This window comes from Peromyscus leucopus, chromosome 20 (genome assembly GCF_004664715.2).
Source record: "Peromyscus leucopus breed LL Stock chromosome 20, UCI_PerLeu_2.1, whole genome shotgun sequence".
In the NCBI taxonomy this organism is placed as follows: Eukaryota; Metazoa; Chordata; class Mammalia; order Rodentia; family Cricetidae; genus Peromyscus; species Peromyscus leucopus.
Genome location: NC_051080.1, coordinates 23,302,290 through 23,319,180, shown reverse-complemented (window position 1 = coordinate 23,319,180; position 16,891 = coordinate 23,302,290). Strand labels below are relative to the sequence as shown.

Below are 16,891 nucleotides of genomic sequence, written 5' to 3'. Positions count from 1 at the left end.
ACGTACTGGCTTTTCAGCTTTAGGCTAGGGGCCTCATGGTTACAGTGCAGCTGCTGCAGTTCCATCCAGCACATCCACATTCAAGGAAGAAGAAAAGTGTAGCCCGAAAGGATGTTCTTTTCTTATGTGTGCATGCAACGTGCACATGTGTACATGTTGGTAAGCACTGGGGTGTGTACCTGTGTTTGGAGCGCGTGTGTACATATATCTGTGGAGGCCCATTGTCAGATGTCTGAGTTCTTCCTCGATTGCTCCCTGTCTTGGTCTTTGACTCAGGGGAACTTACTTAAACCCACAGCTCACCCGTAGGGCCAATCTCTCTAGTGAGTTTGCTCTAGGGACCTGTGGGTTCTGCCTTCCGAGGCTGGAATCACCGGGAACTGCCACACCCACCTGACATTTATGTGGATTATGAGGGTGCAGACACTTTAAAAGCTGGGCCATCTCCCCAGCCCAAAATGGGCCTTCTTACGTGGTTATTTCTGTATTAGGAAACAAATATTTTCTAGAAGTCTTTGACAAACTCTCTCTTAAGTCTTTTCCAGCCAGATCTGGGGGATGTCCTCAGAGCCCAGTAGTCACTGGCATGGAAATATAGAGTTATATTCACCAGCTGAGAATAATAGCGAAATTCATTCAGAAACCTAAGGAGCAGGCTTGCCTTCCAGAGAAGTTTCCAGTTTTGTTAAAAAGGAAGAGGCCAGCATCTGTCAGGTGGGTGTAACCAACATGGCGGGGGCTGTCCCCCTGCTTTTGACTGACTGCCCAGCAGACAGTGACTGTGCTCACGACATCCCATCAACCAGGGGTGCAGGAAAGCCAGTGGACAGAGCTCCTCCTGCACTTGGGTTCCCAGTGCCCACCAGGACCTGCTTTCCCCACCTACAGAGTGCCTAGGCTCCCACTTCACCTGGCTGCAGGCTGTCTTCACCAACTTCCCTCTGCTGCTGCAGTTTGTGAACAGTATGAGGTGTGTGACCGGCCTCTGCCCCCGGGACTTTGAAGACTATGGCTGTGCCTGCAGGTTTGAGATGGAAGGGCTACCTGTGGATGAGTCTGACAGGTGAGTAAGAGCCACAGGTGAGCTCACTGCAGCCTAGAGACACCTTGGATGGAACAAATAAAGGCAATGACCTGCAAGGAGAGGCTTAGGAGAAATCAAATTCCATTACCTACTGGAAGGAAACTGGCATCCACCTCTTCACAGAACAGTGTAAATAGTGATGTTGTTGCTCGTGGTTACCATGAGGCTCTGTCATGATAAAACTATAGTGCAGGCTTGCTCCAAGATGGGGTTCCCTGCATGAAAACTACTAAGGTCCTTGTTATAATACAGATTCTTGGGGTCCAACCCAGTTCTATCAACTCAGGATATGTGTAGGTGGAGCCCAGCTTTATTCAGTGCTATTCTGCCTACTAAACCAAAAGCAATTACAGAGGTTCCTATTCAACCTTCAATAAACACAAACAATAACAACCCACAAGTTATGGGTTAAGATAACCATAACACTACTCCTGCCTAGTGTGGAACACAAGAAAATGGACATGGCTGGTGAAGATGTGCTCCATCCCTACAGACAAGGGAAGTGCACACTGCAGCAAAGTACCAGGATTGGCAATGACATTTAAAACCTAAAAACATTAAGCAAGCTTAACCAAGAGTGTGGTCAAGAGATATGGAAATAGGAGGGCCAATGGAATGATTTGGGAAATCTGTTGCTATGTGTTCAAATTCAAGGACTCTTACCTATGACTCAGCAATTCCTGTTCTCTGCTCCTTATTGATGTTACTTAACTATAAGCTGAAGGCATTGCAAATGTACCTGGTTGTGAAGCTCAAGAGTACCAGTAACCATGGAAACGAGACTGGGCTCAGACAAGTAGTAACAGTGGGGATGGTAGCAGCAATGGCTATAGCACGGTAACTGCAGTAGTATCAATACTGACAGTAATAATACCAGAGTAATAGTATCCATAACACAGGAGGAACAGGGCTAGCACAGTAGTAACAGTGGCTGTAACCATAGCAACAGCATCAGCAACAGAAAGCACCCAGACATAGAAAACTGAACCTGGATCTCTGCTCCACGATTAATATCCTATTCCACTGACATTATCCTGTGCCCCAAACCCAATGCCATGAGGTATGTTCATTCTTTCTTCTATGTGACCTCAAAGAAGGTAGGAAGGCATCTCTGGCATTCCCATATTAGGCAGCTCATACCTACCTGTCCTGGCATTTATCCTTGAAGGACATCCTCTCAGTTGCATTCGTTCTTTGCTCTCCAAACCTCTGAGCTTCTCTTTCTTACACGTGTTACACAGACAAATGTGAGCATAGCGTCTGTCTCTCAACTCCACTCATTGTCCTCTAAAGACAGAATGCACCATGTCCTTTCTTTGTGCTCCCAGTACTAGTGACCCCACTGAATGAGGAGGTGATCAGCCTCCAATTCCTTTTCAGAGCTTAAAAACAGATGAATTGAGAAGAATACATGGTTGGTTGACAAAGAATAGTAGTTTTGCAATTAAACAACTAATTATCCCCACTGTCAAACCTGCAGGAGAAGATACAAGTTGCCTTTGAACCACAAGGCTAGTTTTTTTATTTTAGGGATCAGGATCAGATAGTCAACACAGAGATAGGAAAGGGCTGGTTCTGCAGGGCATGTGAGGCCGGGGCCATTCCTGGGAACACAATTTCCCGTCAAGTCCCCCATGCCTATTTTCTCTCATTCTTTGAACACCCAAGAAACCTGGGAATAGAATAAATAAAGGAGTCATTCATCACTGTCTCCTACACAGAAAGAATTATCAAAGAACCTGTGTCCTCACACTAGTGGGATGGTGGGCTGAATCTAATTTCAGTTACTTTGTACGTTTTGGTCAATAAAGTGGGTGTTTCTAAATATCCTGGAAGATAGATTGTTTCCTCCTTGAACTTGCACACTAAACTCCCCAAATATCTGCTGTTGTTTATTGAAATAGAACATTTAAGAAATGCAAGAAAGAGGAGGAGGATAAGGGAGAAAAGAGGAATAGGAGGAAGAGAAGAAGAAAAAAGGGATATGATGATGTTGATGTTTTCTTAAATCAAAGGAATCTTCCTTAGGCAGAATATTTATATTCCCAAGGGCATCTTACTTCCCCGTGTTTTCTTTGTTGCAATGTTCTCTATGACCCTATCTACATTGTAAGAGCCCACTAACCTTCTAGTGACAGTGTCACCCTGCGATTTAGAAGCCACCTGTGCTGTAAGAAGCTTGTGAATCTCACACAGAGACCCACATACAAAAAACTAAAAGGCTGTGTGACTCACTGACTAATGACCTGCCTCTTTCTGTTTTCTGAATAGCTGCTGGGGTCTCTCTCACCTTAACTCTGGTCATTTGAAGGTTAAATACTGCCATCTCCTCCTCATCATCATCAACATCATCATATCCCTTTTTTCTTCTTTTCTTCCTCCTATTCCTCTTTTCTCCCTTATCCTCCTCCTCTTTCTTGCAGCAGGGTTTCTTATATAGCCATGCCTGGTCTTGCACTTGTGATCTTCTTGCCTCTCTAGTGCAGGGATAGGCACTACCATACCTGCCTTCCAGTGTTGGTTTCCTTATTCAGGGGTATAAAATTACTCTACAAAATGACCTTGGCTTTGTCATCATTGGTTATTTTAAGCAAGCAATAGAGTTGCCCTTGACACTTCCAGCAAATGAAGTTTCCTTAGAGAAGCCAGATCCTGTGTGAAGCTACGCAAGCAGGAGGAGAGAGACAATTGCTGCTATTAACACTGACTCACATAGATGTAGAATGTGGTGTCCACAGCAGAAGCAGCATCCAAAGACAATGCCCAGTCAAGGTCCAGTACAAGCCCATCTTTACCTCCCCTGAGCCATTTTCATACCATGTCCTCCAGCTGAGATCCAGGGCCATGTAGCTGGCCCAGAAGCTGGCATGTTGGGCAAGACTGATGTAAACTTCCTTCTGAAGCATATAGGATAGCAGGTGGCATGGTGTGTGTGTGCGTGTGTATGTGTGCTCGCACACACGCACCTGATGAGCATTGAAACAAATCACTACCAGGTATCATCTAGACACCAAGATGATCTTAGGCTCCCTGCTTGTCTCTATCCTAACCATGATCTCCCTTGATCCTGCCTGGCCTGCCTTAGCTGCTGCTTCCAGCATCGTAGGTGCTATGAGGAGGCTGTTGAGATGGACTGTCTCCAGGACCCTGCCAAGCTCAGTGCAGATGTGGATTGCATCAACAAACAGATCACATGTGGTGAGCATTTTTAGGCCTCCTTGAGCAGAGGCATGAAATGACCCTTGTGGTCCTTGTGGGATCCACCAACACTGTTAACACCATCAGCAGTGACATGGTTGGTACTTAGTTGATTGATGTGTTTGTGATTCACATATAGTTCATGTGAAATGGTTATTTTTTATGACTGAAGCAATGGTTTATTGGAATATCATTTCCTTTATCATTTATTTATACTTGTGGTGACTGTAGAAGCTTGTAAGTGGCAAATAGTTTGCTATTTATACACTATGTTAGAGTGGAAAAATTCCTTAACTTCCTAACCACAGAATGTGGAGGAGAAAACCTCCTTCAAAGAGATGTTATGGAAATTAAATTAGGCCTGCTGGAGAAATGGTTACTCCAGTGACTGGTGTATAGTAAGAACTCATTGTCATGTGCAGAGATAGAAGTAGAGATGAGTGGCCAAGCTGGGGGTGGCTGCTCTTTGTAAGTGGCAGGTGGATAGCTAATGTTCCTGTGTAAGCACCTTGTTTGCCATGGGAATAGTATAACTAGGAATATTATTTCACATGTCTGGGTGGTCCTGGAAGAAGTTGGATAGGCAAAGGCATAGAGGGACGAGAGAGTATAGCATGGTGAGGTGCTAGATTGAGCCTTGGTCTTCATGCGTAGTAACTCTGACCTTCTGTCCCATCAACCTGTTAGATAGGCTCCACTGTTCTCAGTTTTCAGACAAGAGTAAGAAAGTTCTGAGAGATTAAACAACCTAGCTGAAGTCACAGAGGTACTCAGCTGCAGAGCCAGGCTTTGAACCAAGGCCCCAGGCTTTCCTAAGTCCAGGTACTAAGCCTGGTAGAGCCTGGAGCATTAGCAGAAGCTAGAGGGAGGCACTGAGGAAGCAGCGGGGGAGAAGCCAGTGGACATGGAAAAGGGCATTCATCCATGCACTTAGCAAACAGATCCTGAGTATCTATCTCCCCATGTGAGACAGTTGCATCCATATGTGTATGAGGGTGAAGGGGGGGGGTCTCCTGACCTTCTGGACTGTTCTCTGGATGGTCAGTGCATTAGTTACTTTTCTTGTGCCCTTGATAGAGTATCTGATAGGAACAGTTTAGAAAGGTTTAAGTTGGCTGGTGAGTCAGAGTATAATATAGTCCATGATGGTGAGGAAGGCATTGTAGTGGAAGAAGCTCTTTGCTGGGGCCTCAGGAGAACAAAGCAGTTAGTTGTATGACATCAGTCTGAAAGCAGAGCATTCAAGCTTTTAGCATATTGCATTAATTGGGGAGGGGGGGACAGTGGTGGACAAACATCTGTTCACCCCTGAAAGGCACTGACAACAGACCCAAGAATAATTCCATTCAAGTCCAGTTGGTGAACCACTTAGTTTAATTGGGGTTTTAGGTACATGGTTCAGTTACTGGTACCCCACTGAAAATATCTCTTTCATCCAGCAACTCCTAACTGCTTCTGTATCCTTGTGGGCAGAGGCAGGGTATCTTGTAACAACTGGCCTTCTGGAGAATCTCTTGAGTATTCTCTTGTAACACCTCATGAGCATCATGAACCCTTCCTTCTCTCTCTGGGAGAATTTGATGAGCCTAATCATGTGAAGGTGTTGTGTGGATTATCACGGTTGCTCTAATTTCAAGATGGAAACATCCATGCCACACCTGGAGGATGGCTGTCCCCAACAGACCCTCAGTGACCTTCCACCTAGTGATCCACTTCCTCGAGCAAGGCTCCACCTTCTAAATGTATCACTGTCTCCCAAAACAATGCTGTCAGCCAGGGACCAAGCGATCAAACACATGAGCTTGTGGGAGTCATTTCTCACTCAAACCATGGCAGTCAAACATTGCAAATATTTCAGACGGTGACAGAAGTTGTGGAGGAAACAAGGTCAGGGAGATGGTACAGGGTGGGCTGGGTGACACTCTATTTAAACAGGAAGGGCATTCAAAACTTCCTTGAGCAAAGACAGAAGTAGTAAAACAGTCCTAATGGCTGTGTGGGAGAAGAGTGACTGAGCAGAACACAGACAGACTGGAGGTGTCCGATGTGGAATGGGGAGCAGAAAGGAGTGGGAAGAAGTGTGTGGACAAAGACGACACCCAAGGAGAAATGGAGGTGGTGGGCAGGGATGATCACAGAACACTTCCTAGGTGACTCTGGGAAGTCAGTGAGGGGTCTGAACCAATAGACATGCTTCGATTAAGGTGTTTTAGTTTTATATTTTGTATCTCTAAGGATGGAACCCAGGGCCTCTTATGTGCTAGATAAGTGCTCTCTACCACTGAGTTACTCTCCTCATCTTACCCTAGGCCTTGACCTATTCTGGCCAGAAATTGAAAGACTAGTGTGAGGGCCGCTGACTTGAGTGGGCAGGGAATGGTGAGAGAGAGTGTGTAAGGATATGGGCAGCCCTCAAAATGGATACGAGTGGAACTAGTACAACGGCCTGGTGGGTTGGGCATGTGAAACACATAGTGTGCTTAGGACTCCCAAGTTGCTTCCACTAAACCAAAGAGGTGACACCATCATCAGAAAATGGCAGGAGGAGCAAGTTTAGACAGGGCAGATCAGGAGCTCTGTGTTGGAGCCTCCATTACCTCTTGGGATTCCAAGTTTGATCTTTCTATCTTGCTGCATGCACAGAATCTGAGGATCTTTGTGAGCGCCTACTGTGTACCTGTGACAAGGTTGCTGTTGAGTGCTTGGCTCAGTCTGGCATCAACTCTTCCCTGAATTTTCTGGATGCTTCCTTCTGCCTGGCTCAAACTCCAGGTGGGACAACCGGGACTGATCCCTACAGTTGGGCTGAGCAGAGGGCAGAAGCTGAGGTGGGACTGGGTGTGGCTGGGTGTCTGTCAATTTCCCAGCCAACTGCTGTATCTGCTTCCCCATGTGTTTCCTTGCAGAGACCACTAGCAGCAAAGCCCCAGTGACTGAGCTACCTAGAGGTAAAGTTCCCAACAGAGCTGATTCTTTCTGGACTATACAGGATCTATGATGGTAGCAGCTGGCACAGGCATCTCTGCCAGTGGCCTGGCTCACAGAAACTGACACCACTATTGACATTGACTCTGTCTCCCTTTGCTAGGAGAGCAATGCAAATATCCAGTATCAAAAGGTCCTAGTGCCAACTCTACCCCTGCTAGTGGGTGAATGTGAATTTAATACACTGAGGGTATAGATCCCAAGTTCTTTCTCTCTGTGTAGTCAGAGGCCTGGTACACAATGGGACTTGGGCAGCATCTCAAGCTTGGGTAAATAAAGTTTCCCACTCTGTGTGTGCCTGGCTACTGAAGCCTCCCTGCTATGGACCATACTTCCTCTCCCCGTCCATTTCCTCCCTGCCTCCCCAGAGCCTGAGCAGAAGGCACAGCCTGACTGAGGTGACTCTTTCAGGAGAAGAGGTTGTTTATCCTGTGAGTCTTTGGGGGGGACTCTTAATAAGTCATAATTCTTACTCTAAAATGTAGGTCTTAGGGAAAAAAAATAAGAGTCAAGTTTATGACTGCCATTCCTTGTTTATCAGAATTTTTATGCTCTCTCATTACCAATACCTTTAGGCACCTGGGATGGATCCCATGTCACTTTGGAATCTCATCTATCCTTTCCTTGGGCTTAGGTTTCCTTCCTAAAATCAATTGTGTAATTTTGTTAAAGAGAAAGCTGAAGTGTGTGTGTGTGTGTGTGTGTGTGTGTGTGTGTGTGTGTGTGTGTGTTGGTGTTGGTGTAGATGTGTGTGGGTTGTGTGGGAGTGTGCATAGGTATGAAGATATTTCATGCATGTGAACATGGCTGTACATGGTGCATGAATAGGTGTGAGTGTAAATGTATGCATGGGTATGTGGGTGCACTTGTATGACTGCGGGGGTGTGCATAAGGATGTGTGTACATTTTTGTATCTCTGTGCATCTTCTATACTCAATACTCTTAGTGTTTCTGATCTTTGTGCTTTGCCTTAGCAAGGGTCTTTTTACCTCGGGGCTCCTGGGTCCATACACCCTTCCTACCTTCACCTTGTGTCTCAGGTAGCCCTCTGCCTCCACCCCTCAGTGGTTGTAATTCTTCCCGAGTTGGCAGTGCTGGGCATCCTATGCTCCTGGAGGAGTAAGAGAGCCAAGGAAGCCTCAGCTAGAATGGAGAACTCTTCCCTGGTGACACCTTTCATAGATCCTGCCTTCTTTGGCCCTGTAGTACTCAGCCTGCTCATCTTAGAGCCCCTGAGGTTTTATTTTGACAGTGTATTGGGGTGTCATTGCTGTTGGAGGCTCTCTTTTCCCAGGGGTTCCTGAGAAGCCCACAGATACCAGTCAGATAGCCCTCTCAGGAGAAGGTAAGCATAAGGGAACTGATGATCCAACTACCCTTGTCTCCTTCGTGCCAATCCATATTGGTTTGATGACATCATCATCATCATCCAAGATGTTCCCTGTCTGCTTTATCATGGAGCTGAGTAATGTCAGAGGCCTTGGTCCTTCCTGAGCCGGGTACCCTTTTCTACTCCCTCAGCTTTCTCTAGCCCCTTTGTCTTCACCTCTGGAGGATCAGAGGCATGATGGTGCAGGCTTGCCTGGATGAACAATACATATGTTTCCATGAGCCCTCCAAGTCTTGCTTGGGATATATGTGTGCCAGGAATTTATGCTTTGCTCATCTGAAACCCAAATTTAGTAGGCATAATAAATACATGCCTTACTCTCAGTGTAGGCACTCTACAGAGTCCTCCTTCCAAGAACCTGCTATTTCCCTGTTCCTCTATTCTTACTCCAGTCTGTTTCCCCGACCATGGGCTGGGCTCAGGTGCCTAGTCTGACCCATAATACAGTGCTGTCTTCTTTCCACAGTGGCTGGTGAGATGAGAGCAGACAGACCGACAACACTCTCCAGGACAAGTAAGCAGAAGGAACATTCGAGAGGACCGTGCTAGGCAGAATGGAGATTCTGCCTAAATTCAAGTGCTCTTTTCCAGTGGCTAGTATGGGACGGGGCCCCAGGGGAAGTGCGGTGCCCATTTACAGAATATGCAGGACACTGAGGTGCAGGAGTCTGAAATTTTCTGTCACTCAGCTAGAAAAACATGGTCACCTGACCTCTGCTCTGAATCCAATGCAAGCATGACCATCAAACCTAAAACTAGTCTAGGCCAAAGTTCAGTTGGTGAACCTGACTTAACCAGACATGCTCATGGTGATTAGTATCAATTTCCTTATTAATGACTGTAAGCAACTGACAGTAATTATTTGCTGGTTAAGTAAGTGGCTCCTGATTGATGGGCAGCACCATCATTTAAGGTCTCCAGTGTGCAGGCATTAGACACACAGTCTAGATTCCCCCTTGTCCCAGGAGTCCTGTTATTATCCCATGAAAGAGAAGCTCTGAGGGTGGGGTCACTCACCCAGGATGTGTCAGTTCAGAACTCCTTGGGTCTGAGCTGGTAGGTTTTGCTTTGAAAAGCACAGGCAGCCTGCAGCCGAGGATAGTCCAGATGTTCCTTTGATGTGGCAACTGTGTTCACATCAGTCGGCTTCAAAGCCTGAGTTTTATACAACACTACCTTGTCTTGACCCACGAGTACGTTAAGTTGAAGCTAGTGCTCCCCTTTCCAGAGACTGGTTTAGTCACCATTTCTCCTCTTCACAGTACAGTGGGAAATGAAATGTGGACCTAGCATGGTGCCTGAGTCTCAACCTGGCTTGGCTTTGCATCCTACCCCTACCTAATGTCATAACTTTTGAGGAGTGTCTTAACTCTCCTGTATGTCTGTTTTCTCATCTCTGTGAGTGGATGAGCAGGACATCCCTGACCTGTGAGCCGCCATTAAGTGAGTCAGAAGAACAAAACTCTTACTGTTATATCATTTGGAACATAGTAGGAGCTTTATAAGAATTAAGAAGGACTCACCTCACAAAAACCCATGGCTTAACTACTCTCCTCGAACACCATGCAATTCCACTCCCCTGGACTTCCTGCTGCTCTGTTTAAACACATACTATTTTGTTCTTTCAATATTTTCCCTTCCAAATTCTGCAGAATCCACAATCTCACTACATTTCTAAAAGTTCCCCTGCCTTGCAGTCTGCTGCTGCATTTGCCAACAAGCATGTTTGGAGGCTCCCATTGGTCCCCTTAGTTACCCTGATAGCATCAGCTGCCTTAGGAAATCTCAGAGTGAGAGGAGGGTCAGGTCAGTCTGGGCCTAGCGCTATGCCTCTGAAGACAAAGCACATCAGTTGACACTCATTCTGTCTGTCTTCTCACAGGGGCAGACTCTGTCGGAGATCTTCAAGGTGTGGAAGCTGCTAGGACCATGTCAACTCCAGGTAAGCACATTTGGCTCTCCTTACCTTGCCATAGGTAGGAATGTGAAACCAATGCACTCCAAATGAGCCTCAGACCAAGTCCCAAACAGAAGAAAGAATTGAACACATCATGTCTCTATATTCCTCTATAAAGTACACATGTAGAATTAAAAGACACATTGGAGGGAAGCAATGAGAAGTTCTCGGGTAAAGACGTGATTGTGAAATTACATTTAGTTTCCCATTTAAAATTACTTATCATTCCATTATGTAAAAAACAGATACTTTGAATGTTTAAGGTATTTCCTAGCAGCCTCAGGTATTAGTTAGTTATCTATTGCTGTGATGCAACACCATAACCAAGAAAACTTATAGAAGGAATAGTTTATTTGGGGCTTACTATTTCAGAGGGCTAGAGTCCGTGATGGCAGAGAAGAAGTAGCAGGGGATAGGCAGCTGGAGCATCAGCTGAGAGCTCACAGTTCAAACAGCAAGCAGGAAACAGAGCTAACTGGGAATGGTGCCAATCTTTTGATACAGCAAAGCCTGCCCCCCAGTGACACAGCTCCTCTTAAAGCCACACCTTCTAATCCTCCCCAAATAGTTCCAAGTATTCAAACATGAGCCTGTGGGGGCCACTCTCATTCAAACCACCACACTTTGCCCCAACAGCTTTACTGGACAAAGGATGCAATCAGGCAGCCTGGAAAGCTGTAGGAAGGACTTTCACACTATTTGAATATGATGAGAGGCAGCTGCAGTATTTGGACAAGAACATCAAGGTTTCAAAGACTTAAGTCCCTGTTGCTCTTGTCATGTGGCACCCTACTTTCCCCACCGGTCTCTTTGCCTCTTTACATGCTTGTGAACATCTAGATGGATCCTGTAGCAGGTGTGCAATTGTAAGCATAATATAATCTCAGGCCTGAAAGATCACTACAGTTCTCATCCATTAGCTGACATGCAGGTGGTCTAGCTCAGGCTCCTTGAAGTATTATGTCTGGAAAACTCAGAGATATTCATACAGAATTCATGAGTTTCTAAAAATCTGCCTCTGTGTCTGCAAATACAATGTGAGGTGCACTCTCCTTATATATCTGTGTTCTGAGTCTCTGCATGCATTTGACCTTGACCACGTGTCCATCTGCAAATGTCTGAGTGACTAACTCTAAACCATTCCATATAAGTGGTGTATTTTCAGGATCTGCAGAGATTGTTGCCATTGCTGAAGGTGCAACCCGTGCCCCTGCTGGCATGAAAACATTGAGGTTGGAAGTATCATCCATTGACAATGGTTCTCAGGAGACAAATGGAAAAGGTAGGTGAGAGCTAGCATCCAGGAGGATCTGGCCTCCCTGCTCTTGGAATGTTCTATCTAGCTGCTAACAAAGCCTTTTAGGGTGCCTTATAGACTGTGACCTTTCCTGCTGGTGCAACTAGAAGGCACCACTCCCCTTTACTAGACAAGCTCTTTGAGGCACAAGGGTTCAAAACTTACCTTTGCCACTCAGCTGCTATGAGGCTGAGTCTGGGCAGTAAACAGGGTTTTCTGGCCCCTGCCTCTGTCCTCTCATCCCTTTGCTTCTACTGGCCTAGAAGCCTGGAGATTGGTTGCAATCCATGTTGCATATGGGTGACTAAGTAGAAAGATGAAGCACTTGGGTACTAATGATCATCCCTTCTCTCCTCCCTTGGATGCCTTCCCAAAGGACCTGCACCTGGGAAGAGCCCCAGCCAGTAGGATACATCTGGGCAAGCCTCCTATGGTGTCCAGTGAAGAGCAGTGGAGAATTCATTAGAAAGTTGTAGGCAGATGAAGAAGGGTATGAGGAGAGACAGAAAGACAGAGGCAGAGTGAGAAAAGCCAGAAAGGCAAGGCCACCAGGTTGGCTAATGTGGTATGTCCCAAAAGCCTAAGAGGACAGCTCAGACCTTGCAGGCTTCTAGGCTCTTCTAAATAGGATGTGGCCCACAGAGTATCTTCAGTCCTGACAAGTCCCGTTCTTTATAGAGAATTAATAAGGAATTCAATAGCGCTTCAGAAGCCAAACTGAAGAAGACTTGAAATGAAGAGAACAAGGCACAGAAGAGTGGGGATACAGGATCCCCCTAAAATAGTTCTCATACAATTGGAACTCTGCTCCTCTTTGGAACTCTGCCCTCGCTCTCCTGAAAGTCTGTGTTCTTAACTAGCCTGTGACAGATTGGCCTTCCTGCATCCGGGTGATGGGGATAGCATGCAGGCCCTGCTGCAGCTTGGAGAGATGCTCTTCTGTCTAACATCCCACTGCCCAGAGGAATTTGAATCTTATGGCTGCTACTGTGGAAGAGAAGGAAAAGGCGAGCCAAGGGATACCCTGGACAGGTATGGATGGGGAAGGGTGGTCCACAAATGGCAATGATGTTGCTAGCATCTGTAGGGGCTCTCATCTGCATTAGGCTTTCCTTCAAGTTTCCCATAGAGCTGGCTCTGGACATCTGTTTTCACACAGAGTGTCATGGTAACATTGCAGACCCACTTTCCTGATGAGCAGCTGAGGTTAGCCATTCATCTAGGGAAGGGAAAAGTCAAACTGAGCTAGATCTCTCTTTAATGTTGTTTATTTATTTTACATCCCAGCCACAGTTTCATCTCCCTTCTCTTCTCCCAGTCCCTCTCCCCACCCTTCCTCTGTCCCCCCCTCCTCCAATCTACTCCTCCCCACTTTCTTTTCAAGAAAAGGCAGGTCTCCCATGGATATCAACAAAACATGGCATATCAATAAGACTAAGCACCTTCCCCTGTATTAAGTCTGGGCAAGGTGGCCCAGTATGAGGAGTAGGGTCCCAAAAGCCAGTTAAAAAATTCATAGACAGTTCCTGCTCTCACTGTTAGGAGTCCCATAAGAACACCAAGCTACACAACTGTAACATATATGCAGAGTGCCTAGATCAGTCCCCCATTGTCAGCTCAGTCTCTCTGAGACCCTGTAGGCCCAGGTTAGTTCATGGTATGTGTTTTCTTGTGGTTTCACCCCTCTGAGCCAGATCTCTTGATGTTTCACTACCACAGACTACCCTGCCTCCTAGAAGGACTCGCTTGCTAACACACTTTAGATAACTCTAGACTGACCTCTTGTGCAACAGTCCACATAGAGAATAGGGATCTGCATTGGGTGAACTCAGAAAAAGGCAAATTGTGAGCTATCTTCTTAAAAATTTGGAAGTGTTTTTGCTAAATTTTATAACCATCACTTATGGGGGAATATCCTTTTCTTCATATACACATTCTTTCACTTACATACACATTCAGCCCACATCTCTGGGGGTTTGCTGTGTGCCTGGCATCCAGCAAGGTAGTAGAGACATAAAAATGATTAAAATAGGAATAAAAAAATCCTTTTGTGTCAAATAGAAGATTGCCCAGTGAAAGAGATGGGCAATTAGACAAAAGCACATAGACAAAATAGGTAATTACATGGGATTCACCCTGAGTTGAAAGAATATTCTAAGAGAACAGCTGATAGGATCTGGAAGACTGATAATTAGATTGCTCTCCCATCCACCCATCTACCCAGCCACTCCCATCTTAGTGCTTTACTCTTTTTCTCCTGAACATTCAGGCTGTCAGTGAAGGACCTCAACTCCAAAAAGAACCTCCCGCCAGATGACACTACTGAAATTTTAGTTCTAGCAGTTAAAGTTGCAGTGGGATCAAGGGTGTGTTTATATAATGAGGTTCCACTACATGACCTCTGTCCTCCATGAATGGGAGAGCTTGAATAATGTCAAGATTCGAGCGTTCACAGAACTCTTTAGTACAATAATGAAGACAGAGACATCAACAGCAGCCTCTTTGTCCTATTAATTCTCATGGAGAACCATTGAGGCAATTTTGGAGGTGCCTACTGATCACTGACCATATTTTATCAAAATATGTAATGTGAATGGTTGGGACAATAAGTTGGTATGGCTTTCTGACATCTGCAGGAAGAAATTAAAACTGAAAGCTATAGATGGAAACTCTGAATGGCAGTTTGTCACACTGGTGTCACGTTCTGCAAGAACATAATCTCACTACCATGTATTCTGTAAGTCATGAGTAGGTGACTTGCATGAATATGTGGATTGCTTATGATTCCCAATGATACTGACTTTAGATAGCAACTATTGTGCTCATTTCCCACCCCATCCCTGTAACCATGGGAAATACTCATGTAAGACAGCATGGCTCCCCTGGAGTGGGCAGCTGCAAATGGCGCAGACATTGACCTCAGCTACTGGGTGAGTGTGTGAGGAAGGATTATTCTTCTGGCCTGGCAACAAAATTGGTAAACCTGCTGTGTGAGTAAGAACAGGTTACAAGTATGGTCACCCTTGGTTGGGCTGTGGTCTCCAGGAGGGAGTGCTTGAGAGGCACAGTCAATCCTCACACAAATCCTAGGAGGCATCTCTATTACTTCTACTTCACAGAAGAAACAACCTATGCCCACAATCAGAAAGGCAGAAGGAAGTGGGAGAGTTGTCTTAGACCTAGAACTTCCCCCTTAGCTGTCCAGTGGGTTTTAAAGGTCTGTGGATAGCTAAAAATGGAGCACTATGGAATAATTGTAGACCTCTGTTGACTGCTGCCTTCACAAGTGTTCTAAGGATAGCATCTGGCCAGGGAGATCCTGATTTGTCAGGCCAGAGAGGTGCATCTGAACACAGGACTGACTCATTCACTTGTGTTTGCTGGGGCCCTACTTTATGCTAGGCCCTGTGCTGGATGAAGGTCCTCATGGCTCCCACGTTCTTTCAGGTTGAAGGTTAAAGGGGTGACCTATGGGTGTGAAGCTAAATATTCTATTAATAGAAGGATGGATGAAGTAGAGTCACTGTACTGACATGGAAGATTTGTGTAAGTTAAAGAGGCTCCCTTCCTTCACTCCCATCTGCTGGAAAGGTGCAAGGATGAGTGTATTTGCTATCAAGAGTCATAATGAAAAATCAAAGAAAATGTAGAAATCCAAGTATACACAGTGGGGTTGATGCTATGCTGGAGGCAGCCTCTTGGCACTGTACACAACCTAAACAGCCTTTGACGTGTGCAGTAGTCAGCCTTACTCTGGAAAAGAGTCCTTGGCAAGTCTTAGTACCTCACACAGCATGGAGAAAGAAGACTTCATGGAAGGGGTTTTGTGAAGCAACCTTGTGCAATAAAAGGTTTCCTTGGTCTTAGGTGCTGTTTGTCCCATCACTGCTGTTTGGAGCAGGTGAGACCACTGGGCTGCCTGCATGGGAGTCGTTCTCGGTCATCTGTGGTATGTGAGGACCATACACCCAAGTGTAAGTGTGGAGGCTGCCTGGAGTCCTTCTGCTTTCATGGCTGTATCCTGGCTGGATCTGGGCTCTGGATACTACCCCTAGCACATCTTCATCTGTACCATGTCATGTTCTTCAAGACATGCCCCCTTACATCCCTTTCCACGGATTAGGGGCTCATGGTCAAGAGCCAGAGTCAGCTGCCTTAATCATCACAGCCGATTAATGATCTCAGTAGCCTGTGCTTTCTGAGCCCATGCTGTGGGGTGTTTTAAGCCCTTGACAGGCATAGTTAATCCTCATACCAATCCTAGAAGGCAGCTCCATTACTTTTTCTATGTCACAGAAGAAACAGATGATACCCACAATCAGACAGGCAGAAGGAAGTGGGAGAATTAGGTTCTGGGCTGGAAAACAGCATTGCCTCAGACCTGGAACCTCCTCTGAGCTACCCAGTAGGTTTCAAAGAATTCTGCCTTCTTCTAATAAGCAGACCCTGTTCCAGGTGTGATCACCTAAAGAACTTCACGAAGGAGAGTGATGGCTCTGGCTGAAGGGTGGGCTTAGTCCACAGCTCTACCCCTCCCCATAGTAGAAACTCGAAGTTCCCCATTGCTGTGAAATGCCCCATGGAGGCAATGTGTAAAAGTACCACCCTCTGTTGAGTATCGGCCCTGAGCACATGGCAAAGCATCCTTAAAACTGGATCCTGGGGACACTTTGTTCAGCAGTGGATGTGTTTCCCTTGGGCTGCTCTGTAGCTCAGAAAGAAATACCCTCTCTGGAGCTTTGCTAGTGCTCCGAAAGGCTTTCCTCCTCATTTTTAACTGGGGAAGCAACTGGGTGGACCTATTGTCCTCTTTACTGATTCTGTATGTCATGCACAGCACATTGACCTCCATGACACCCTTCTTGGGCCATAATTAATGGCAGGATTTACATGCCATTCACTCACTCACTGATTCAGTTTTCCACTTAGCCAACAAACCTTCATTGGGGACTGCAGAAATGATAGTGACAAAATACCTGA

General features: G+C 45.9%; 1 protein-coding gene across 1 annotated transcript in view; it reads left to right on the top strand.

The window, feature by feature from the left end:
* The window catches only part of Oc90 (otoconin 90), a 33,600-nt gene that overhangs the window by 15,515 nt on the left and 1,194 nt on the right, over positions 1 to 16,891 (top strand). Inside the window, 10 exon segments of the mRNA XM_037197283.1 lie at positions 889 to 1,063; positions 4,170 to 4,282; positions 6,926 to 7,054; positions 7,189 to 7,230; positions 8,562 to 8,612; positions 9,124 to 9,171; positions 10,540 to 10,599; positions 11,780 to 11,896; positions 12,772 to 12,943; positions 15,779 to 15,885. Coding sequence (XP_037053178.1) covers positions 889 to 1,063; positions 4,170 to 4,282; positions 6,926 to 7,054; positions 7,189 to 7,230; positions 8,562 to 8,612; positions 9,124 to 9,171; positions 10,540 to 10,599; positions 11,780 to 11,896; positions 12,772 to 12,943; positions 15,779 to 15,885 — 1,014 coding nt within the window.